This window comes from Monomorium pharaonis, chromosome 3 (assembly GCF_013373865.1).
Source record: "Monomorium pharaonis isolate MP-MQ-018 chromosome 3, ASM1337386v2, whole genome shotgun sequence".
NCBI classification, from domain to species: domain Eukaryota; kingdom Metazoa; phylum Arthropoda; class Insecta; order Hymenoptera; family Formicidae; genus Monomorium; species Monomorium pharaonis.
The window spans coordinates 21,749,211-21,775,200 of NC_050469.1; the positions used below are offsets into that span (position 1 = coordinate 21,749,211).

Consider the following 25,990-nt stretch of genomic DNA (forward strand, 5'->3'; position numbering starts at 1 on the left):
TGCATCTCATGGATGAAAATGTTCAGTTGCCGAAACAATCGACGCGCCCGGTCCGAGCCTGCGCCAACGACGTCGTCGTCGGGATACGCTGGATGCGTTCAACTTGGAGACAGCCCGGGGGATAAACTTTGGGGATAAAGCTTGGCGGATTTTGACAGCTCTCCTTTATACGTATCCTCGAAAATACGAATTAGCTCGAGCTGCAGGATAATTTTTGCAAAAAAAGAAAGAGAGAAGGAAAACGGCGTGCGATTATCTTCGCAAAATACGTTCTCTCGCGCCGTTAATTTTTTATTGCCAACATTATAATCCGCCCTGAATAGGACGGATTTGTACGACTGTGTACGTGCTACCGTCGAGCGGATTGATGGAAATTTAATATCGATAAAATGACAGCTGTAACTTTATGGAAGTTTAATATCAATAAAATAACAGCTGTGTTATTTAATAGAATTTCAATATATCGATGAAAATAAAACGCCGCGCCGCGGCGATATGCGCGCACCTATTAAAAAAAAACATAAAAGCCTTCAAAATTTTCCCGTATAGTCATGTCGAACGGAAAAGTTAAATGTCGACCGACACAAGACGAATTTCCTTCCTCCGCGAAGAATTCGGGGGAGAGAAAGAGAGAGAGAGACGCATTTTATTTTCTGTTGTGACACTGTGTTTATCGACTTCGCTCCAAGAGGCTCCCGTAAAACCAGCCCCTAAATCCTCAAAGAAGAGGATATAAAAATAAGAATACCGGAGGGGAGTTCTTTTTTTCTCTCTTTCTCTCTCTCTCTCTCTTTTTCTTATACCGAGCTATTCCGCATTTATCTCGTGAGACTCGTGAAAATCAGAGAGGGACACGAGTTTCCTTCTTGTTAATTACGGATAAACTGCTGCCGCGCTGTAAATATTTTCCAGGAGGCCGGTCGAGAGGTCTCGTCGACACTAAAAATACCCATAGCCGGGTGCATTCAATATTTCTCCGTCGCAGATAATTGCCGGCTCATTATATACAGCGCCGCGGTGTACTTTCCGATAGTCGCAGCGAAAATATACGATCCGTCACCGTCACCACCAACCGCTTCATCATCGTCGTCTGCATCGTATCTGCGACGACGACGACGAGGACGACGAAGACGAGGACAACGACGACGGGACCGAGACGCTCTTTATTTAGAGCGTTTTATTAATCGATACTCGGATACGCTTTAAACGCGGAAATTAACCCCTCGTTGAAACCCCTCATTGGGGCGCGCCCGTCCGTCCGGATTTAGCGATTAACTTATCCGCCGCTCGAGAGCGGCGCGGCGGCCGTGTTATTCCGTCGCCAAAATGATAATACGAGCACGCCGGCGCGACGAGATGTTGTTTTTCAATCAACCGGGGGGAAAGGGGAGGAGCTAAATAAAATTTGCGCGCCCCGCGTCGTTTGTCGCGCCGCTCGTCTTCTCCGCCAATTTTGCAACAACACTTTATGGGAATAATCCAGCTTGGACGGATCGCGCGCGCACGCGGCTTAATGATTTAAATCTCCCCTCCCCCGCCCCCCCCCCCTCGCCCTTTTCATCACACATTGGAATTATCCATTTTCAATTTTTCGTTACAATCGCGGATTACAGGACGATCGCGGGAATTGTGCGCGCGAACGAGAAGGGGGGAGAAAGAGTTCGATTTAATCCATATAAATTTACCGGCGGGCAGCGCGTGAGCGCCATAGAAGTATCTCACATACGACCTTTCTCGCGGAAATACTCTGGTCGGCGGTTTTGAAACTCACGTCCGTACATCTTTCGCGAGCACTTGCGCAAAACTTCGTATAGGGCAATTTTATCGAACTTGTTGTTCTAACGTTGAAAGCAGATCGTAAGAAAACGATTGAAGCAGACCCGAACGATTAACCCTCTCGGTTGAGACGAGACATTTTAATATCAATTTACACATCGACAGTTGAATAAGAGCCGGCGGCGCTCGAGAAGAGAGTGGAATTTATCAACTTAAAGTCGTCAAAACCCGTCGCCTAGGAGTCGCGTCGAGATTTGTAATCCCCGGTATCTCTCGGTCGTCGACGTGATTCCCATGATTCTCTCTCTCTCTCTCTCTCTCTCTCTCTGAAAATCCCGACCGTCGCTCTTGGTAACAGAGTTACAAATAAGCGCGGACATCCAACGACCGCCACTTTCATTTCGTATTCCGCGCAGGGGCGATAATGGTGGATCAACGCGGCTTCCGGACGTATCCTAATAAGGAGCACGATATCGGAACTTCGTGACGACCTTGGAACGTTATATTCAATATCACCGAAACGAGGAAAATGATTCTTTTTATTCGGGGGTCCACCCCCCGGCGTGAGGTCGGGATTTCTCTCGGTATCTCGTACTGCGAATGTTTAACTTACTTTGTTCGTTTCGCTTTCTCTCTCGCTCGACCGGCCCGACTTAATTCCACATAAATGTGTGTCGTTTGGAAATTGAAGGTAAATATCCTCGGGGTGTACCACCCTCATTAGCGTAATAGCGACAAAAGTTCGCGGTGAGATTTATATGCTCGAGAGGAACCTCGTTTTACGAGTTACGAAGCTCTTTTGCGCCTCTTTTGCGTAAAATTCTCCGTGGAGCAAGTCGCGTGCAATTTTTGACTCTCCATCTCTCGACTTTATCTTAACGAAACTTTTCAAAAGTGGAGAAGGATTTATAACGCGGGAAAAGAAGCTCTTCCGGATGCATGCACTTTCTACGCTTAACTTTTGTCGCTATTTTAAAAGTGAGAGAATAATAAAAATACTTAACAGAAATCTTTGCAATTTGTAAATGTAGTCTTTCTTATATATAATAGATAGATAGATAGATAGATAGATAGATAAATAGAGAGAAAGAGAGAGAGAGAGAGGGGAGGGGAAAGGTCCCCAAAATTAGCAATATTGCTTCATTTTTAGATAATATTTTTTAAACAAAAGCTAAAAATAAAACTTTAAAGTAGATTTTATAACAGATATTATAGTTTTCAAATACTGTTTTATATTTTGTAATAACGCTTTTACAGCATAATTAAAAACAAACGTTTAAGAAATTGAGCTACAATACTGGCAATAGTGACAGAATTTAGATACGGCTTCGTATAATTAAGAAGATTAATTACAAAATAAATTTTAATTATAAAATAAAATAAATAATGAAATACATATGTATGTATTAAACAACATAGTTTATATAATAAAAATATTAGAATCAAATATTTTAAAGAACGTAATTAAAGACTAAAAAATTATAAATTATTTAAAAAATAGATAATTTATCTAAAATAAGGTTTTGAAAAAAACAGATCACAGATCAGGGATTAGTTTAAGAGGCCTATATCAGTATTGGCGATCATTCTTTATACATACATTGCTCACATCATCTTAGGAGAATATTTAATATTTCCAGACTAAAATAAAAATTTTCTTTTTTCCTCTTTTCCTCTCCTACATTTGCCTGACGCTTGTTTCAGCGAAATACGGACGTAATTCGACTATTTCATGAAACACGCAATCTTTTCACACGTCGCGTACGCGCGCAAGCAAAAATTTTTCTTTTTTCTTTTATCGTGGCACATTTTTAAGAGCAGTTCGCTCGCGAATACAGGACTCTTGCAGCCCTGGCAAAACGCTGCCACTTTGCTGTCCGTGCATCCCAATTTAGCATGTCCTGTTTGAAACAAGAACGGGCGAGTCACCCGTGCACGATGCAAAACGAGCTACGATTATCAAGTATCTGGAAACTTGCGAGCTTTCACTGGTACACGCGGGGCATACGTTAATGCAAGAGAAACCCCTTTTGAATGACGCTTCGCAATTCTGCTGTAATTTACGAAGAAATTAAATTTTACTCTCTCCCTCTCCCTCCCTCCCTCCCTCTCTCTCTCTCTCTCTCTCTCTCTCTCTCTCTATATATATATATATATATATATATATATATATATATCTATCTAAGTCAAAGGTATAAGAAAAGAAAACTAAATTAATGTGAAAGTAATTGCGACTGCGTGAATTTTCTCTGTGAATTAGTAATGTCTGCATGTTTAATTAAAGAAAATTGAATTGTGACTTTTGTTACTTTGAGATAGTAAATTTAATCAAATGCAATAAGAGACTCCTAGGAAGTTGTCTTTTCAAGAATCTTTTGTTTTAAAATTAATTCAAGTCTTTTCATGTATTGATATTTCAAGTTTTGTTACAAAGACTTTTTGAGTAAAGACATGTCCATAGTTTTAAGATTACGATATAATTGACTTTTCTCTGAAAAGATGTGAGATTTTATTATCTTAATAAGCTGTTGCTATTAACACTTGCAATAATAAAAATTGAGATGGAGAGATTGTGGAAACTTTTAACTCTAAGATAGAAATTTTTCAAATTAATATTTCTCAAAGTGTGGTCATTTTTTTTAAAACTTTAGGTGACGCTTCAAAAATTCTATCATAAAGTATTATAATTCAACTCGAACGATTACAGTAAAAGAATTGTTAACAATTTTATATAATAAAATTTCAACTTTTAATTATTAAACAATTATTGTATAAAAATTATTAGCAATGGATTGTAAAATTTTATTGTATAAAAATTACTAGTAATTCTTTTACTGTAATCATTATTCAAGTTGATTTATAATACTTTGTGATGAGAATTCTTGAAGCGTTATCCAAAGCTTTTAAAAAAATTATCACACCTGCGAGAAATCTTAATTTGAAAAATTTTTATCTCAGAGTTAAAAGTTTCCGCAATCTTTCCATCTCAATTTCTATTTATTTACGTCATCAGAAAAATGAATACTTTAGATATTTTATCCTTCAAATCAAAACGTAATCAAGATATTGTAATGTTTTATGCATTTTACAGGATAATGTCGATTTATAGAAAAAAAATCATTTGGTTTTATTTTGGAAAAATGAAAGAGAAGTGTTGTCTTCTTATGTTCTTGGTAAATTTAGAAACAGTACCACTTTTTTAATGCCGTAACAAAATTTAAAAATTAACCATATATTTTTCTAATTGATAGCATTGAAATCATATAAGTTTATAACAAGTACCTAAAAATTTTATATATTAACGTAGTACTTAAGTATTTAATGCAAACGTATTTTATTGCGTGTTGTTAATTGATATGTTTGAGCAGATTGAAACACATCTTGAAACAAAATGACAATATTGAAAAGAGTTTCATTGCATTAATTGAAAATCTAGATTCAACTAGTACGTCTGTTCAAAAACAGACAAATCAGAAATCTTGCAGAAATTATAGTAAGGATATGATAAACAAATGTGTTCTAGTTATAAAATTTCGAGTTCTATTATAATAATCATAAATTCTTGCTTGGTTTTACCAAACCGCATTCAATCATACACATATGTCTGGTTCATATAACTAAACCATTTGTCTCGGTGCAAAAAATTGACAGCAAATGCCATTTATTTGTGTACTCTTTTGGTATCATCCGCGAGAAATTGCTGAAAACATTTGGTTCTAAATTACTGGTACTTTAATTTTAGCGATGAATTCGTGTAATATTTCAATATTTAACGTGCAGAAATACATTTAATTGCGTGTTGTAAATTAGTTATGCAGTAAATTGATATTGTATCCTTTAACAGATTAAAAAAACTAAAAACAAGATGACTGAAAATTAATAGAGAGTGCCATTTATTTCTACGTTCTCTCGCGTCAGTCCCGAGAAATCGCTGAAAGTATCTGGTGCTAAATTATGACTAGTATCCCATTTTTATCGCTCTAATCCCCCCCCCCTTCCCCCGAAGAATACGCGTGCAATTGTTGCGCTTTGAATTTAATGCTGCGCACTTCTAGCGTACATACGACTAGTCAATGATATTTCTCCGACGCTTACTCGCGCAGCATCCCCGACGATGCTCTCGTTCCGTTGCCGTCAAGTTTGTTTTGGTGTATCCAAAATCACGTCGCTTAGCGGCTTAATTAATAGGACGAGAGATACGAGGAGAGGGTCGATATGCCAAGTGCGTGGGATATACCCCGCTCGCTATGTACATACCGTCCCGCCATTTATCGTCGTTCACGACCAAACCGGGATAAACCGCGCGTACACTATGGCGTGCGTGCGGCATATTTACGCGCTACATTCCTCCGTCGTCGTATACATTTCACTACGCCTCGCGAGATTGTTAATTTTCCGCGGAACAATCCCCACGGGAGAGCGAGCGCGTTTATCGCGCGAGCAATTAGACAAATCGTCCTGTATCGACGCGCGTCCAACCAACCGCGACATTAAAAAGCTTTTCGCAGAAAATCACGCTCGCCGGGCACGATGTTCTCTAACGAGTCACCGGGAAGCCTTTAGATCAGTTTCTAGGAAACGCCATTGAGAGTTTGTATCAATGTTTCGAATCGAGTTGCTTGTACCGCGAATGTACTCTCCTTCAAAGGGGGATTCTCGCGTACGCGAGACGGGTGACTTTATTTTTCACCGTTTCGTGGAAACTCGTACCTGGGGGGTTGTCTTCCCGAAGCCACGTAAATACGCGCCCTGTTACACCGTTCAAAGTGAGTTCGCACGTATAGACGTGTGTGAAAAGGGGGAAAAGGCTTTAACAGGTAGTAGCGGTGTACGCGCGATGAAACGAACGTGTGAACACAGCCGATGGGTACATACTCACTCACAAGGCGAGCCGCTAACGATGGCACTTAAGCTGCGTTTTCTTCGCCCGAAGCTCTCCCATCCTCGCACGAGGACCCATTGAAGAGAAGAGCCGTCCCCTCCCTCGTCGCCGCGGTATCACCGCCGCTCGCCACGGCCCGGGAATTCAAAAGCTCATTCACAATGCGAAGCCCCTCGAAGGTGCACATGGTCCAGAGCATTGTCCGGCACACCGGCCCGACTCGACGTAATAAGCGTCCCGCGTCAGAGAGCGGCGGCTTATTTTCCCTTTTGACAGAGGGAAGAATGGGAAGCCTTTCGGTCGCAGGCCCTCCTCCCCCTCCCCCCGCGAAAGGCCGCTGTTCAATCTCGCTCCTCGCGACTTTAGACACTTTGTAGCGGTTCTTTTAATTGCGCGGTGCGCACATGTCCCGCGGTAGGTTTCCGCGTGTTTCGCAGCACGCAACCCCGCGGCGCGCTCCGTTGCCGCGTCATCCCCCGGCGGTCAGGGCGCTCGGGACGCGAGGGGAGGTGGGGGGGTTTCACCGCTTCGGAGACGCGCGGAGACGTGGTGTGTGACGCGGATGACGATGACGGCGCACGCCGACGGAATCGAGGGGGAATGCGAACCGAACGCTTCGGCGCTCGGTATCGAACTGACTGAGCAAGCCAGCAAGCGCAGCTCTGGCCAGCTCACTCCTACTCTTACGGGACGTGCGACGCCGCGCTCGCTATTCGCGGCGACGAAGAGAGAGCGCGAGTCCGTCCCGGGGAAGCCGAAAGCACCAGCGCGCGCGCCAGCAGCACCAGAGGGTAGGCCAGATCATCCCTACCTACCCCCCTTGCGCCCAGAGAAAGCGCGAGAAGGAGGGCGGGGAGGAGTGACAGGAGGGAGGGAGGGGGAGCGAGAGAGGCTCCTCGTCGCCGCAGACTTTTCCCCTGGCCTCGTCGTCGTCCTACATCCGAATTGTTCCCTTTCTCCGCTCTTCCTCTTTCTGTTTATTTCTCTCTCTCTCTTTATCTTTTCCTACCCTTCGCGTACACTAGGACATTTCGCCGATCGGAATTGAAACTGGACTGGAGCTTGATTGGGTGCCTTCGCCCATGCGAAATGGGACGTGCATCTCGTTGCGGTCTCGTGCGGTCAGCGCGCGGCCTCTTCGGGCTTGCCGTCATCGAGTGGTCTCTTACGTGACACACAACAGATCTCGTTTTAGTCCGTTAAACTTGTGGTATATTCAAATCCCGTATAATCGACAAAATATGCAAAAAATTTCAGGACTCTCTATAGATATTATTGGCGTATGCAGATTATTCGATGTGAAGAAAAAGATAGGAACGTAAAATATTTAAATATGCGTACGTGCTTTCTGATTCATAAAATTTGATGGTTTGTTTGTTTTTACGGCTTGCGGCCGTTCGTTATATTTATCTTTTGACTCTTATTTGTACTTTCCAGTGATATAAGCACACATTATGCGGGCCGTCACGGCAACCATATTGCAAACTTTGTATCTTTCATCAAATTCACATTTTGTTGTTTTGAATCTCTATCCTATTTCACATTTTTTTCCTCTCTAATATCAAATTAATGAAATTAAATTTCTTTATTATTATATAAACGTATTTTAAAATTTATTGTTAAATTATATGTATCATTAATATAGAATGTTACCTGTCTTTACAATATTTAAACTTTATTTGTAGCATTCTTTAAAATTTTTTAACAATATGTCCGATTTGTTTGTATTCTAATAAATGTTCAATTATAAAAATATTTTTTTATAATATTATAATGCTGAAAAGCAATATATTTAGTCCATTCCAATTTCAATCATTACTAATTTTTTTAATAAAACCGCATTTCATTTTAATAAATTTCAATGAAAAGACATTGATCTCTTTCATCCCATCGTGAATCTAACGTGCGCGTTAATGTCGTTGGTGTCACGCTGATGAGAACTGGAATAGGATCTTCTCTTTCATTTATATCTTTATCCGCTGTGAAATCCGGAATTTTCTGCAGATAGAAACGAAACGCAGATTGAAGGGAAAGTTACGAATCCAATGAGATGGCCCTCGACCATGTAAAATCAATACACGTTGGAAAGTCGAACTGTTAACGTAAGCATGAAAAGAGCACGAGGAGTCGGAATAGTTATTCTTTTCACCAGTAACCCAGATTACCGCGGGCTAGCCCGAAGTAAATTTGAGCGGGAGGAAGTGCGAAGTTTACCAAGGCGCGCTGGAGTTATGGACGATCTAGGCGAGAAGTATGGGGCGTCTTTGCCAAACCGTGGTAACTTGAGCTAGTTAGCGTCCGCAAATTAAAAGAGACAGCAAATTCTGCAATTACATTAATGACAGCCTTGTGTTCCCCTCTCAATACTCTCTTTAATGGTCGCCATTACGCTACAAATTCTCTCTAATCGCATATCCATTCGATTTGTCGCGAATTATCGAACTTCAATTTAGAGTTACATCGCAAATCCAAGTGTGTGAAAAAATTCTAAATCCAAGTTGTGTTAAAAATGTCACGTTCAAGTGTAATTTAATTTTCCACTTAAAAATAACGGCGAAACATGTCAAACACGTTTAAATATGTGAATTTATTTTTTATATACCGTGTTGTTTTCCAATTGAAACAAAAACTAAATCACACACGTGAACGAGACATTTTTTACACCCCCGGTGCTTAGAGTGCGACTGTCAATTAAGATAAAATTATTAATTTTTAACTTGGCTTAAGCGCCGCGGCAGTTATAACTTCGTAATAACTTCAAACCGACCGCTCCAGCGAATTGCTTCCTTCAGTAACATAGACAACCGAGAAGCAAATTAAGTTTCCTCGTTGATACTTTTTTTCCCACGTCTCCCTACGTCGAAGGACCGTCCGTTTACCGGAGTTATCCAACGAACTGAAGTTGAATCTAACAATCTGATTGGACGCTATCGACCGTACGAGACAAAATGTGCCCGGTCTCCGGCGACGCGTATAAAAATATCTGAAGCGGGATTTAAACCGGCGTATGATAACATTTAAGTAAATCGAGCGAAGTGATCCGTGAGATTTTAGAAAGACGCGAAATCCACTTCGGCATGAAGAAACTTGCGGCGGTAACATATCTTTGGGATTTAACTCGTATTTACCGTTGCCAGTCACGCTGTCATCGCGAGAATTGAGATTGATACTTTTCCCGTTCTGTATCTCCTCTGCATTCTTGATTTGACATCAGTGAGATATGTATACGTTGTTATGGCCGGTCTCGGCGAGAATTGTGCCGCGAAAACTATTTTAAGGATTAAAATATTTTTTGACAGGTCCACGGCTCTCTGTATACACGAGATTTTCATATATATATATATATATATAGAGAGAGAGAGAGAGAGAGAGAGAGAGAGAGAGAGAGAGAGAGAGAGAGAGAGAGAGAGAGAGAGAGACATTCGTTGCTAGACGTTGACTTTCTAAGAGAAAAGAAAGTCTCGTCGTTTCAGATCTCTTCTCTTCTTTACCCTGCTTTCATTTCACAGTGAATTTCTGCATTAATAAATCACGTACTACACACAACCATTAATATTATATGCATCGCGCAATGTACGACCCGTGAACGTGACGATACGTTTTTAAGTGTCGGCTACGATAAATTTTTTTTTTTTTTTTTTTTTTTTTATTAAAACAGAACAATTTGATTTGTTTTGACGCAACGATATTGCGATGGAAACTGTTGAAATTGTGAAGTGAGATTCTATCAGCGTCGCTGCAAAATTAAATAAAACGTCGATTGCCCTCACGTAAGTGAGAAACGCTTATTAAATCATCGCACTACAATGTGTAGCCAGTGAAGTAAGGGCAAGTTCAAAGCTTATAAGTAGCATGACTGGCTGAAAGTATTCTCTCTCTAAGAAGCGATCCATCTTAGTTCCGCGCGACAAATTTTTCGGGTCTGCGAGCGTGGCATGTACAAAGACAGATTTAATACATTTTCTTTTTTCCCCATTTTCACCCGCCAATCTTTTGACAATTCGCTGCCACTCGGTATTTCTCATTTATCGGGGCATTTCGCGAATTGAAATTGAATCTGATGATGAGATTGAGCTTCATCGACCGCACGAAGTAAAATATGTCCAGGGAATGCGAAGAGGAGTGGGCTAAAAATCGTGTCTAAAAAATATATATAATTCGGTTATTAAATAAATTCAATAAAAATTAATGTTAAACAAGGCACTTAAAAAATAATTGTCTCTGTGCAAAATTATTGTATAAGTATCATTTTATTTAATTTTATTTATTCCAGTTGAATGTCTAACAAAATAAATAAAACGTATAAATTATGTATCTGTATATGTGCGTGTGGGAGGAAGGAGGGGAAGGAGAAATACATTAATACAAGCACCAACTTTAACGTTGTTTGAAAAGCTGTCGTATTTTGAAAATTGTAAATAATTAGAACTGCTGACTCTGCATACGTTCATATTACGCGATGTTTAATGAAATATCGAGGTCACATCCGCGCAACGTTGAATATTTCACGGCGACTCGTAAAAAAAAAAAAAAAAAAAAAAAACAATCTGTAACGTTCTACCGTCGGCGTACGAAATTGACAATTTCGTTTTTATTAACTTAGCGCCGAACGATCACTTATTTCCATTCTCGCGAGTAAACACGATTTGAAGTTTCGGTCGTTTTCAGGACATCGATGTCCCCAATGCTCGTTAGAGAATGTGTTTTCCACGCGTTTCGGACGATTGGTAGTCACGAGCGGGAGTTTTCCTTAAAGTTCGCAACATAAAATTGAAAAATTCCTGTTGTGCCACTTATAGGATCAAGATTATTATTATTATTATTATTATTCAGATTTATTATTCTCGCGATATTTCTCGGCTCGACTAAAATCCCCGTGTTTTGTAAAAAATCTTTCGAACTTTTAGTCCTCTTTTATTGCTGCTTACATTAATTTAATTTCTTCTTGACATTTACATTTAAACGTCAATATAATCGATATTTCGAAATATAAATAAAATCGAAATAATCTATACATAGTGAAATATAATCTGATGCTAAAAGCATTTCAATGTTATACGCGCCCGTGGTTGATGCGTGTTACCTGTGTAATATACTTCGTGGCTAATATTTCCGTGGCAAACGTCATAGTGCAAACGTTATCCCTATTTACAATTAACGCGGGGGCAAAAGCCCAACACCTAGTAATCCGTTGCGTTATGTCCGGTCATGAACATGCATGTGCGCGTGCTGGATTACTGCTGCATGCGCGTAATGCGAAACCGCGCGCGGGGGGTGTCCACGCGCAGGAATTTGCATACGTATCTCAGCCTGTAAATTAAGAGCGATGTATGCCGGGAACTTTTGGGTAAATTTCCCCACATAATTATCTTAAGAGTCACCCGTGTATTTAAATAAATCCGTGTCTGCGGGAAGAGTATCCCTGTTAACCCCGCAAGCAAATTTTTAATTAGTTAATTCGCTCACTTGATTAACGTCAACGTTGCCTCCTCGTTAGAAGGGAAGAACAATTGCGGGAATGCGGAAAAGCCAAGCGACTCCATTACATGTGTACGGGGTTCATATTTCCAAGTGTAAACTGTCGCGAGACAAACTTTACTGAATACTTCAGTTACAAAGCAATCAGACTCCGCACGGGACATTTCGCTAATTTCTTCACGCAATACCTATGATACACGTTGTTGTATCTGTGGAATTTATGTGTACTTCCTGCATGTAAACGATGTAAATTTGTACACGTAAACATTCATGCGATGTAGGAAATAGAATTCGTGAACTCGTACAACGGCGGGTGTAACTAAAGTTAAAGGTATTCAAGAGACATTCAGAGAGAGGATTCGAGAAGAAAGAAAAGCAAGGGACCTACGAGAAAGAGAAAAAGAAAAATAACAGGAGAAGACGAAATAAAAAGACAACGGGAAGGAAACGTATGAAAGAAATATAAAGTTCATCATCTGCTGTTTGCGAGCCGTAAAGTACATTACATTTTTACGTTTAACCTTTTTTATCAAGTAGATTTTGCTGCAATTATTACTTTTTTTGCAAGCAAACTTTTTTAATGGAAATTATTATTTAATATATAAAGAAAATGTGAAATGAGAAAAAGAGAAAGAGAGAGAGAGAGAGAGAGAGAGAGAGAGAGAGAGAGAGAAAGAGAGAGAGCTAAAGCACAAGATAATTAGAATCAATCTAATTATCTCGTTATCTGAGATGAAAAGTAAGTTAAAGAAAATTGTGCAAAAGGAAGCAAAAAAGAGAACGAGATGCTTTCTTAAGCGTTTCCGTGAGAGATTTCGTAAACGTTCATTTTTCCAATTGTATACATATTTATTTAACGCCGAGACAATATTCTTCCGTGCGAATTATTTTATCAGCGAGTTGGAAGACAGCAGCCGTTTAGAGACAGACGATTTCGCTGTGGCAATAAGAAGGATAAAAAATTGCCTAACAGTCCCCGGGATTATTGTATTACCGATTTAATTTAAGAGGGTTTTTCCTTCGGGAGGGAGGATTCGGTGCGAGAAGTGCGAGTAAAATTATTTCCCGGGTAGTATGAAAAATGCTTTGCGAAGTCAGGTTGAAAAAGGCTCTCTGGAAAAAAAAAGGGAATGGCATTGTTGCCTTCCGTGAAAGCGCGTGGCAATTAACTTTCTGCTCGAAGTTAATTAAGAGAAATAATAAGTAAAAGATTAAACAATGTACAATATATTTTGCATAGATAAATATTCTGCAATTATTGATTGCGTTGTAATGTCTCGCGAACAATTAATTGGAAAGGCGAAAGATAAACGTGAGGTTCTCGGGAACTTTTTGGAAAAGCCGCTGATTCACACAGCGGAAAGAGATAAAGGAGCGGAGTAATTGCCGATAATAATCGGACATATTTTAAAGATATTCGGTCTATTCCGTCAAGACGCGTCTGCTTTCTCTTTTTCTTCAATATTATTTCTTCGTTTTGTGCCTTTATCCTTTATAAATGGACATGTTATCAACCGAGTGGTGCACGAAAGAACATCATTTTTAGAGTGGCATTGAAAGTCTACTTAAAACTTTCTACCTGTAAGACCGATAACTCTTTTTATTGAATCTTTTTACGAATCGAAGGTATCCGTCGATATCCTCCCTCAATACAGCTTTTATATTTCATGTCATTTATTTTTAGATTACTTCATTCTTTTGCTGCTAGATCGCAAATGGGCTAGAAACATTTTTCTGCGAGAGAAGATATTTTCTGCAGTGCGTGAGAGAGGGAGAGAGAGAGAGAGAGAGACATGCGTTTTATGCTTCGTAACGAAATTCTGTTAAAATAGTTTCAGCGAGAAACGCCCGCGGAAAACGGAAAATACTCGCAAAATAACTTCTGGTTAAATTTTTGCTTTCTGTTAACATAAGCTTGTATACGCAAACGGCATACTATCGCGGATCGCGGTACGAGGCGGGGGGGAAAAAAAAATAGAAAGAAAAAAAGATAAAATGCTGCATAAGCTTACGCGATCATAAGCTTCGTACGATTATCAAAGCAATTTTATTAACTCTCTCAGACTGTCATCATTTGCTAATGAACGGGGGTCGAGTATCCAATGCGATTTTCTCGAGAGGTCGAGAGGGAGCGGGAGGGAGCGAGACACGCAATTGGATCGGATCGAAGTCGGCCAATTTTCGGCCTTCGTCTGTCATGGCCGCGCGTCTCGGCGCTATCGGGACTCGCATCTGCGAAGAGAACGGGCACGAGAGCTGCTGGCAGCTCAGCGGGAGCGGCGAAGCGGAAGAGGCGGTAGGAAGCTCGGGGCCGCGCGCGTCGACCTACTCGGCGCGGCACCGGGCGCACGTGGACTACGGTATCACTGCCGGCGTCGGCAGGCTCCTCAAGCAGTCCAGGCGAAAGCAGTCCGCGAGAATTAGGAAATGCATGTGTCTGCCGTCCAATTACGCCCTCGCGGAATTTCCCTTGGTCTGGTCCGAGCTCAGGTTGGTAATCTTGCGCCATCGTAATTAAGGCCTCCTTCCTTCCACGTCGCGGATTATTAATTCTCTTTCTCTCTCTCTCGGGACACAATGCGCGGTTTCGAGGTAAAAGCGGATGCTTACGAGATGTTCGCTAGCTTTTAGGAAATTAGCCAATTCTCATAATTGTTAACAGCTGTTTCTACACGTGAAGGCATTTAAGGAGTATATTTTCGTACACTATCTGGAAATGCATTTAAAAACAAGATTTAATAAGTCTGTGTTCACAAATCAAATACGTATCACTCCATATTTGACATAAGAACACTGGGCTGAAATTAGCCGTATGCTGTAAAATTTCAAATCCAAATATATATGTTATATATTCAATTCAATCAAATATTATTATTTCATAAATCTCTATATTACGTCTATTCGTTCACGTATACGTTTGAGGCTTTACGTAAATAGTTAATTATAAAATGCGTACAACGTTCTCAGAATTGTGACGAGTCTATCGGCTTCAGGGCTAACCAGCAGCTGTGTGACGGCGTCATAAGATGCCTGGAGGATCAAGTCTTCCCGGTCCACCGCGCTATATTATCTGCGGTGAGCCCCTATTTCAAGGCCCTTTTCACCAACAGCCTGAAAGGCGGCAAAACCGAGACCACGGAAGTCGTTATTTCCGTCCCCGGTGAAATTTTCAGCTTGATCCTCGACTACGCCTACACGGGCGCCTGCAACGTAAACGCCGATAATGTCGAACAATTACTGCCGTTAGCCGATCAATTCGAGGTACTTGGAATCGTCCAGCTCTGTTGTCAGTTTTTGTTGCAGGAGCTACGACCAGAAAATTGTTTAGGTAAGCAGAAGCACGCGTACTATTTTTTATAAAATATAAAAAAACACAAGCGTCATTAAAATCACACTGTAAACAATTTTTGTAAAATTACAACTATAATAGTAGGTAATTTTGAGACCCACTATAATAATTGCAAATTTTTATGTTTATGTAATTTTGTATATAAATTTTGTAATAATTTCTTAATTTGTTTTTTACACTTGTGTATACACTGTAAACAAATTTATTACAAATTAAATTATTTTTACTTACTGCAAAATTATAGACAAGAGAAAATTTACAACTACTATAGTTGGTCTCAAAATTACCCACTATTACAGTTGTAATTTTACAATAATTTTTTACAGCGCATAAATTGTGAAACAATGACGTATAATTTTAGTCTGGTCGTGCCAGTCGGAGATAACAGTGTGAAAGTTAAATTACACGTACCGAACTTGGATGTTGATTTTCGATTTTCCAGCTGAACAATTCGTGACATTTATGTTGGATATAACTTGGACTATTATTACAGGTATTTTCAAATTTGCACGACACTATTTCTGTCGCGATCTTGAGAAACAGGGCCGGAAGTACATACGTCACCACTTCAATCGGATACTGCGGCAGAGCCCGGAGTTCAAGGATCTTCTTTGCGACGAGCTGGAAGCAATATTGCGCGACGACGAGCTCAATGTTAAAAACGAGGAGATCGTGTTTGACGCCGTCAAGACGTGGGTCGAAGCCAGAGCCGAGGAGAGACGGGTTTATTTACCGAGGTTGCTGGAATGTATACGATATGGTCTCATGAGTCATAAGTATTTCATTAATAACATCGTCAACTGGAAGCTCGTCGAGAAAGATGAAGTAAGCGCTCGTACCTTCGTCACTGCTGATCCTTGCGCCATGTTTTGCTCCATTTTGAATCCAATAATGAAGCTGATATGTTTCCTTTGCAATCATTTTCTGACAAGATTATTGTTATAGCATTAAATTACATTAACACATAATTCACGTCCTATTTAATAGACGTTAATAATTTACTCAAAAGAGAAATATTAAAATATTAAAATAAAGATCGTAAAATATTTTATCAAAGTATATATATATATAATCTGTTAATATATTTATTGTAATAAAAATAAGAACTTGAATAAAATTGTATAAGCAATATTTTTTATTATATTTTTAACATTTTTGTTACATGTTTTTTTTGGCAGTTTTTATTTCTATGATATTTTCAGTCACGTTAAATTCGTTTGAATTTTCTAAGGCGTGTCAACAAATATTGCTTCCTATGAACGCCTATCTGACCGAGCAAGAGTTGAAACAAAACGGAGAGATCGATCTGAAAAATCCTATTGCGAGACCTAGAGTCCCATATGAAATTCTCTTTGCAATTGGTGGATGGAGTGCCGGCTCGCCCACCAGTTTTGTGGAGACTTACGACACAAGGTGTGCCAAGCTTTTACAAAGTAATATCACATAAACGAAATTTCCATAGAAATCGAAATTTTCAGAGATTCCAAAAATATTACTGTGTATACTAGATTTCAATTCTTGACTTTAAGTAAAAATAAATAAATGTTTTCTTTAAAGTGACTTTTTTGTAATCCATTTGGAGTCGATTTTCCTTAGAAAAAAAATATTTATTTAATTTTTTAATCATTATCTATTCTTCCGACATTGATATACGTGTGTTTCTTAATTTTTATCCTATTTATTTTTAACAAAAAATATATTAAAGATTTTTATACATCTTGATACTTTATAAATTAATAATAGAAATAACTATTAAAAAAAAAGTTATATTAAAGATATATGTGTCACATCTCAAAGTATTGTCAATAATTAAAAAATTTCATAGATTGTTTCATTATTACGTTTTCTATTATTATCTTTATAAAATTTATGCATAATTTTCTTAGTTTAAAAATTATATAATTTTTTATTTCTCTTAATTCTCTTTTATTTGATTCTTATTTAAAATTGCGTTTTGTAGCATTTATTTGCTACAAATTGATAAAAAAATAACATTACAAATTAGATTCCAATTTTTTTTATCATACACCAATAAAATTTTAATGTTTGTGTAAAAATCTATTTGAATCCATTTATTCGTTTAAAAGTTATCTAAAATTGTAGCACAATAAGGTCGTTTCCGCTTCATAAGTTATTATAAATCAAATTTTTTATTTTCTTTTTTACAGCTAGTTTCAGAATAAAAATTCGGATATTTGCATCAAAATTGTTTGTCATTAGTTTTGTTATTAGAAAAGAAATAAACCTAAGAAATCTTTAGTTTCTAAATTTTGAACTTTTAGCTCGTATTATAGAACTGAAACATTTTTCAAAATAGCGTAAAACAGGAATATTTAAAAAGAACACGTTCTAGCGCAATTTTGACGTCATATTGACTTTGCATAAATGGTTCACTTTCAGAACATTACATATGCTAAGTAGACACATCTTGAGAATCTTGTAACTTACCTAAATATGTACTTTAGAGCTGACAGATGGTTTCTATCAGTGAACACGGATGTAACGCCGAGGGCTTATCATGGACTATGTGTCCTGAACAATCTAATCTACATGATCGGCGGATTTGATGGCAACGAGCATTTCAACACGGTGCGATGTTTCGATCCAACGACGAAAACGTGGCGGGAACGAGCCTGCATGTATCATGCTAGATGTTACGTCAGCGTTTGCACACATGGTGAGTTTCTTGCAGAATAAAAAACTAAAAAAAAAAGAAGAAGCTTTTTTTTCCAAATATAATTTCCTAATTTTTATATTTTATTAATATAAAATAATCTTTTGCCATTTTTTGGTCACCTGTTTGATAGAATTAAATAGTTACATCTTGTATGTGACAGATAAAACTCAAAATAAAACTTTATCCGACACAGTCTTCATTATCATCTATTTTGTAATGTAAAAAAAAATTATTACTTGTTAGTTAAGTGTTTAAAATTATTAAGTGTTAGTTTTTATCATTGCCTCGGAACAACGACAGGTTTCCTTTATGAGTAGAAGCTTCGAAGTAGCGTGAAGCTATTGTCTGAATGAGCGAATAACAAAACAAATGTATGCATAGAATTCATGCAGAAAGTAAGACGTTCCTTTCGCGCTATTATTCACGTCAAAACAAATCCTTCTATTTTTCGGTAAAAACTAAAAGACCATTTGTCTAACCTTTCTTTCATGTCATTTCTATTGTCTACTTATTGCGCATTGTTCCGGCGTCGTTCAAGGCGGCAAGATTTATGCCCTCGGCGGATACAATGGTCGCACGAGAATGAGTTCTGGCGAACGGTACGAGCCGCAGAGGAATCAATGGGAGATGATACCGTCCATGCATCGGCAACGATCGGACGCGAGTGCGGCTGCACTGCACGACAAGATCTACATCGTCGGCGGTTTCAACGGCCAGGAGGTCCTCGACTCGGCGGAGGTCTTCGACGTGGAGACCAATCAGTGGACCAACATCAATTCGATGATCAGCCCGCGATCCGGCGTCTCCTTGGTCGCCTTCCGCGACAGTCTCTACGCCCTCGGCGGATTCAGCGGTGTCGCGAGACTGAGTTCCGGTTAGTTTCGATTGTTTGCGCAACGCGGGGGCTTTCTGATTGGCTCGTGCAGCAACTGCAAAGTTCTGCATGGCCTCGAGATATCCGCGTTAAAAAGCACGAAGCCGCTAGAAAGTTAATTCCGACTGTCCTAATATTATTCGTTATTATTTGTTGTCAACAATTGCAATCGCGATCAGAAAATACTTTTAATATTCTTAAGCATTAATAAAGAAAAAAAGTTTGATTGCTTTACTCAAGACTCTTACAAGAAGGCAACTGCGATCAGAAAGTACCGCGACGTTTTAAAATATTATTACGGTAAAAGAGAGAAACGCTTTAAAAGAGAAGCAATCAACTTTTAATATTTCCCGCTTGTACAAATAGTCCCAAAGTGGAAACCCCGCTTTGGATTTATTCAGGTCTTACTTGGTTTCCAGTTAATTATTATTTGCCTACGTATATAAGCGCACATAAATGTGCACATGTTAACGTCACGTACGTATAATAATTAATTAGTCGAGGAAAGTTTCGCCGCGCACATTTGTCAGGATTTAGTTTGATACTGAAATGTTCATGCAGACAATAGTAGTCTCGTTCAGTTGTAACTGTACGTCGGTTGTACGCGATATCATTCTCGAATCGCATGTACATGACGTAAGTCTTTAGTATCTGTGAACGTGTAACTACGTGTTAAATATTTTCCACCCGCGTGCTCGACATGGCGCGGTGGTTGTATCTCTCGCCACCGGAGACCGGCATCATTCGGGGAAAATAAACATTTATTTTTCAGGGGAACGTTACACACCCAATCACTCGGACCAGTGGCACGAAATCTCCAAGATGTTTAATCCGCGCAGCAATTTCGCCACGGTGATCCTCGACGACATGATTTTCGTTGTCGGCGGCTACAATGGTATTAAGAAAAAGGGGGCAGCTATTTAGATTTTTTTTCTCGAGCATAACTTTGAAATACAAATATGTATAAGCACGCGTCCTCCTGCGATTCCTATTGTCGCGGCTAGAGTTCGCCAAATGCCGGAGCATTCAATTAAACTCGCTTTAAAAATACGGGGGAAAGCTTTCGGGGAATTCTGTGCTTTTGTCAGTAGCTCAGAGATGCGCGCTAAATGTAATATCGCGCGAGCGTCCGGAGGACGCGATTTTCACTTTCGCGTAAAATATAAGCGGCTTACAAAAACGAAAATGACGTTATCGCGACAGGCTCCAGCACGATCGCGCACGTCGAGTGCTACGACGCGGATTACAACGAATGGTACGACGCATCCCCCATGAATCTCAGTCGCAGCGCGCTCAGTGCCTGTGTGATAGCGGGTTTAGCGAACGCGCGGGAGTACTCGTATTTAGGCAAAGCACGGGATCTCGGCCAAGGTCAGTATAATATCCAGTACTCCCGTGTACAAGCCTTTGTCACGGGGTCCCTTCAAAGGAGGTGATTAAGCCTTTAGCCATATATACGCTCGCTCTGTCTGCTCTCTCTAGGACCTCCCCCATACATATTTAATGCGCGCAAATAAACGCGTGCACATCGCGGAGATTGCGGCCTCATAATCGCGGCCCACCCGTGAAATTCTCTCTGATATTCTCGTGTGATATTCCCGCGGTAAAGGGAACGCATCCGTGAAATTTATACAATCCCTGTAAAAGCGTCGCTGGCGGAGTGCCAACGGTCAGGAGGCGCGTCCGGACTCCGGAAATATTCCGCGCGCGTTACGAGAACGGATCTGCGAGTCAAATTCGCACGCGGTATATGAAACAACATCTTCGAGATGCACGGGGTATATACGCGGAAAGTATTATTTGTTTTTCCGAATTGTTTGTCGCGGCACGTCTCCCGCCGCGACTCTTCACCTTTACGCGCGCAACAGGAATCCTCGGGTAGATAAGATGGATGGTTTACGTATGCCGATGTGACCTTTCCAGGCCAGGCGACATCGAAAAGCCGGGAAAAGTCCGATCAACCTACCGACGGGTCCGCCGGAACTGACGTCATAATCTCAGCGCAGGAGGAGGCGGAGGAGGAGGAGGAGGAGGAGCCGATGGACGTGAGCGAGTCGCTGCACGTTGTTGGTTCCGCTGATGGTATGGCCGATGGTATTGGAAATTTCTATGAGGAGGAGAACAGTAACGACGAGAAGGAGATGCAGGGCGACCCGTTGTACATCGTGCACGAGCTAGATTAAAATTTATTAAAAATTGAAGCGTCAGTTGGCACGATGTCGTATCTCGCAAGTTTGTTAAATGTCGTGGGAAATAGTATCCTGTACATTTAATCAAGTAAACAACCTTTGCTGACTAACCTAGCAAGATTTGTAAGCAATTAATATCGTTGTTATTGTGCGAGATAACGTATTAAAAAAAGATATATCTTTAAAAAGTCACATAAAATTGTATCCATATTTTTATTAAAGACCATTAAGAGTCACTTACTCGATGAAATGTGCAGGATATTATTTCCTTGACATTTACAACTTTGAAATATGCAGCATTGTCTCAGCCGATTCTTTAATTGTCGAAAATTGCGTGGAAAAAACTGCAACAGAGCAATATATTTCGGGAGGAACAAACTCTTACTGTTCGTCGGACGGAAAAAAAGCGGGCGTTTTAATTGTTACGTCGTTTGAGAATTAGCCTAAACGAGCTTCTTAAAATTGTACAACGAAATTTAATTTGCCGCAGAAGAGGCTGGTAAACAGGGGGCTAGCGAGAGGACGAAAAAAAAAAGTGAGAGGCTTGAAGTTGAATTGCGTTACGCATTAGCAAGTTTTTGTACGTCGTTTACGCGTTTCTCGCAGATTAGCCGTAACACGGGGATTTTAATCGACACAAATTAACGTATGCGCCTCGCGTGAGAGGCGACGATTTCCATGCGCGTCCCCAATTTTAATGATTATTTTGTAGGCGATATTATTTTTTCGCATTGTTTTTTTTTTTTTATAAATCTACCTTTGATTCGTAGGCACGAGCGCAACAAACGAGAATTGTACATGCGATTAAATACAACGCGATATATAACGCACGCAGAAAGTAAGCGCACTTTTAATCTTTGTAAATTGGTGGAATTTTATTCGATGCGACGTTCCACTGCGAACGAGTATTTACACTTTCTCGAGCAGTGAGAAATGTCACGGACCGTGACATTTCGCGGTGCAATGTTGTTATTTTTTATGAATATGTTTCCTTGTCTTGTATTGTATATCTCGATATGTCGCGATTTTCTGTTCGAGATTCGCATGTACCGTGTACTGTTTATTTTAGGCCAATTAAATTAGACGCTTTAAGTCAAATGTTATCTCTTTATTGTATCCTCTGGTGGCCTCATAATCGTAAATCCTGTGAAACGTTCCGCGAATTAACTCGAAATTCACTCGAACTCTTGACTGAGAATATCGACGATCGTCATTTATCGGGTGAGGTAAATCCACTCAAAGTTAGTGAATAATAATGATATATAATGGTTCGTGATTTTTTATTAATCTATCTCTCACTTTATATATTTTCACGTAGATTTATTCAGTTTTGTATACTCATATGTTATGTATAGTGTATACATCGTTATTTCTTCATTGGTGTTTCTCTTTTAAAGACGATTATGTCTTTTAAATTTGCGATTTTTATTTCCTTTTTCTCTTGCGCTCTCTTTCTTTCTCACACATTCTCTCGCTCTCTCTCTCTCTCTCTCTCTCTCTCTTTTTTCTCTCTTACACTTTTTCTCTCTCGCAAATGATTCGATTGAGGATTACACGGTGACGCTCTTTTTGTCGGACCTAGCTGTACGACACGCTTAATAATCGTGACACGAGCAGAATACAATAGCGAGTTCTCTTTTTTGAGTGTCGATGAATGCTTCGATGCACGCTTTAAAGTGGAAAAGAATCGTTGTCGGACTGGCAATTTCTGCTTTGGCACTACCTTGGCACTTGACTTTCAAAAATTACTTTGAAATCTTGCAATTCTAAAATTCATAGCTTTTTGATTTTTTTTATTTTATTAAAAAAGGAAATAAGTATAAGAATAGAAACTTGAGAAATATTTTATTTTTTCAAACTATAAAAAAATATAAATATGGAAATTATGCAACACATATCTATGTAATTCATATTTGTATTGTCAGATATTAAAGTTCAAAGTGTGTTTTATACTTTAAATTTTATATGCATAATAAATTAAAATTGGATAAATTAAAATTAGAGATGCATCGCATAATAATTTTAAAGAGAACGTAATAGGTGTCTTATACGTCGATTTTCTGCTTCGTATTAATTTACACTTCTATGTATTGTTAATTCTTATCTATACAAGATAATTTTTCATGAATTTTCAAAGAGCATTTAACTAGTCCGATAAGAGCAGAAGTGCCCGATGTTTAAGATTTAATTCGTCAATTGTTCGTTATAATTTATTAAAGAAATCTCGCTGCGTATTCAACCCTACAGCTAGGATGGCGCCACGGGATGGAAGAAAGGACATACGAATGAACATACGAATCGTAAATTACGCAAGGACATACCCACCAAAGATGCAACAACGATTTTATGTCCTTAAAGTAGTTTTTCGGTCCGAAGAAAATCTTTCTAAAACGTGTCGAGAAACGGAACGGCGGAAATTGCTCGATAGATCGCGATCCCGATCGATCGATTGATCCGATTGCGTTCCCATCGTTCCCGTTCGATAAATCTCTAGAAAATTGTTGCCTTAGGCGGTAAGTTAAAAACTTAAGCTTTACATGACGAGAGTACAAAGTCGTAATTATCGCGGCTAGGGTATGTTGAAGTCGATCACAATGTAAAACGACGATACAATTGAGCAAATAAGAGAAGAATAATGAAACTTCTTTTTGATCCTTGTTCCTCGTAAGGGAGCAAATCGAAAACCTTTTCGGTTCTCCGAACCTCCGTTTCCCCCATTTTCCGTCGTTCGTAATCTCCTTTTTCGCGGACGATTTGTAACGTGTTATTGATAACAGACAAAGAGAGGAGGATGGCTTGTCTTTCTCGCAATCGATACATGACGCGCGTAAACGTCATTGGCGAGATTTATTCGCAGTTGAGGGAACAACAGATACGCGACAATTTACCTGATAAACGTGTCGCTGCGGAGTAAAAGTTTGATTAAAGAGACAAAGTCAGAATATGAATTTTTTATCCACATGCGTTGATGGCGCACGAACGCCATAAATCTCTGGCAAAAACCGGCAAATATAGACGAACATAACTCCCAATTCTGAATTGTGATTAATATTGCACGGTAATTTAATTTTATTTTGAGATTTTCTATGTCAAATAAATTTTACGGGATAAATTATGGGGAAGTGTTTTGATATGCGTTTTAAGTGATTCAAGATCGATCTCTCAGAGACGAATGTAACATATGGAAAAAGAAATCTGAAAATTATCATACACTCAAAAGAAATATTCAAAACTTGCAAGAGGATCCTTATAGATCGTTATTAATAAAATAATACGTAATGTTACGACATACCGCAAGTAATTTATATTGGCAAGTATAATTTTACATCACACTAAAAAAGAATTCTAATCATGTTACATTGAGGTACTAATATAGAATCTCAAAAAACTTGTTTTCTGAAGCTATTTGTGTTTTCAAGGTAGTATAGAGTAATATAGATAATAAGAATAATATTTTATTCTGAGACTTTAATAATTTTAAAGAAATAAGAAGACAGAGTATAGTCAATTTGCAAAATCTATGCTCTATCTCGATATATTAAAAGATTATTGAACGTTCAGGAAAATAATTTATTTTGGCTTTTGTCATTAGACAGAGAGAATTGGGTGTGATTTTCGTACACATATTCCATAGACTTTCTTTTAGTCTGATGCAAAGTTGCACTTGTTCATATAACTTTCCATCTCATGATTACCAGGCTAGAACGGTCGCAACAACATATACGATTGTAGTATACATGTCAATGATGACTATAGGTAATCGTTTCATTATGATACATGTAAAACGTACATACGTATTTTCTTACGCATGTAAATGGCTTACACTGGATGATACGAGTGACACGGATTTACATGCGATACGATATTACTCGCATATTGAGAGCCGATGGATGATCCACATGATCCGTTTTTGACACATAAGTTACGACAGAATTGCTGTAAAAAGTATTATTTTCTACGCGCGTGTTGCGCTCGGAACTCTGTGTGTGTGTGTGTGTGTGTGTGTGTGTGTGTGTGTGTGTGTGTGTGTGTTCAGAGATTTGTAGCGCGGAAGAATTGTAGAGTGGAAGATTATAAAGGGCTATCCGTCATATGCACATGCGTCTATCGCCAAACGTTTAACAAAATAGAAAACACAAAACGTATTTTTGTAACTACAGTATAAGCAAAATTTCAGAAATGAGAAGTACGACGCGCGATATTGAGAGGTACGATATTGATCGAGAATTCGCGGAAAGTCTCTAATCTCTCATTTTCGAAACTAATAACTTCAGGAACATATAGCGCATTATGACTTTCCACTCCATAATTGTTAATGCGCGATAAAATGGACGCCTCGTACTTCAGCCCACAGTTTGTAACGACTGCAGTGTATTGTGGAGATACATATAGTATATCTATATATACATTCGCGATTATCGTTTACAGAATATCGGTTTATTAATATTATTTTACACCGCTTCACAGACAGGGACATATAATGGACATATTGTGTTCGTTAAAAATGTTAAATGTATATTTGTATAATGCACAATACAAACATCTAACACATATTCATTTGATTTCTCGGAATCTCTATTCTCCCTCAAAATACTGTTTTCGTGACTGTTGAAGTACGAGGAACCATTCTCGCGCTGAAAGACTACGATCTTACGTCGCAGCTTGGTACACAGAGCGTCGGAAACTTACCCTTGAATTTTAATGATAAAATCTTTGGCAAATTTATAGTCCATTTCTCGAGGATAACCCTCATTTTAATATTTGA

General features: G+C 39.1%; 2 protein-coding genes and 1 long non-coding RNA gene across 15 annotated transcripts in view; 1 reads left to right on the forward strand and 2 right to left on the reverse strand.

Moving 5' to 3' along the window:
- The window catches only part of LOC105837175 (retinal guanylyl cyclase 2), a 51,961-nt gene extending 44,667 nt beyond the window's left edge, over positions 1 to 7,294 (reverse strand). For 5 of the 13 annotated variants that reach the window (XM_036283972.1, XM_036283969.1, XM_012681728.3 and 2 more), the window contains exon 1: positions 6,656 to 7,294. The gene's annotated coding sequence lies outside the window, so the exon portion shown is untranslated. Of the gene's footprint in view, positions 1 to 6,651 lie in introns of all 13 variants that reach the window. The other 8 variants (XM_036283973.1, XM_036283970.1, XM_036283967.1 and 5 more) reach the window with 2 other exon arrangements.
- A 958-nt stretch (positions 7,295 to 8,252) lies between these two features.
- On the forward strand, positions 8,253 to 25,231 carry LOC105837926 (kelch-like protein 10). The gene is made up of 9 exons (XM_012683118.3): positions 8,253 to 14,626; positions 15,130 to 15,464; positions 15,979 to 16,310; positions 16,717 to 16,898; positions 17,951 to 18,162; positions 18,701 to 19,036; positions 19,809 to 19,931; positions 20,240 to 20,407; positions 20,960 to 25,231. Exons 1-9 carry the CDS (start codon positions 14,217 to 14,219, stop codon positions 21,217 to 21,219), a joined length of 2,358 nt encoding a protein of 785 aa, XP_012538572.2. The 5' UTR covers positions 8,253 to 14,216; the 3' UTR covers positions 21,220 to 25,231.
- LOC118644728 lies at positions 15,355 to 18,018 on the reverse strand. The gene is made up of 3 exons (XR_004962485.1): positions 17,934 to 18,018; positions 15,897 to 16,409; positions 15,355 to 15,442 (listed from the first exon to the last, which is right to left on the reverse strand). It is a non-coding gene; the product is annotated as an uncharacterized LOC118644728 (long non-coding RNA).
- Positions 25,232 to 25,990: the final 759 nt, after the last annotated feature.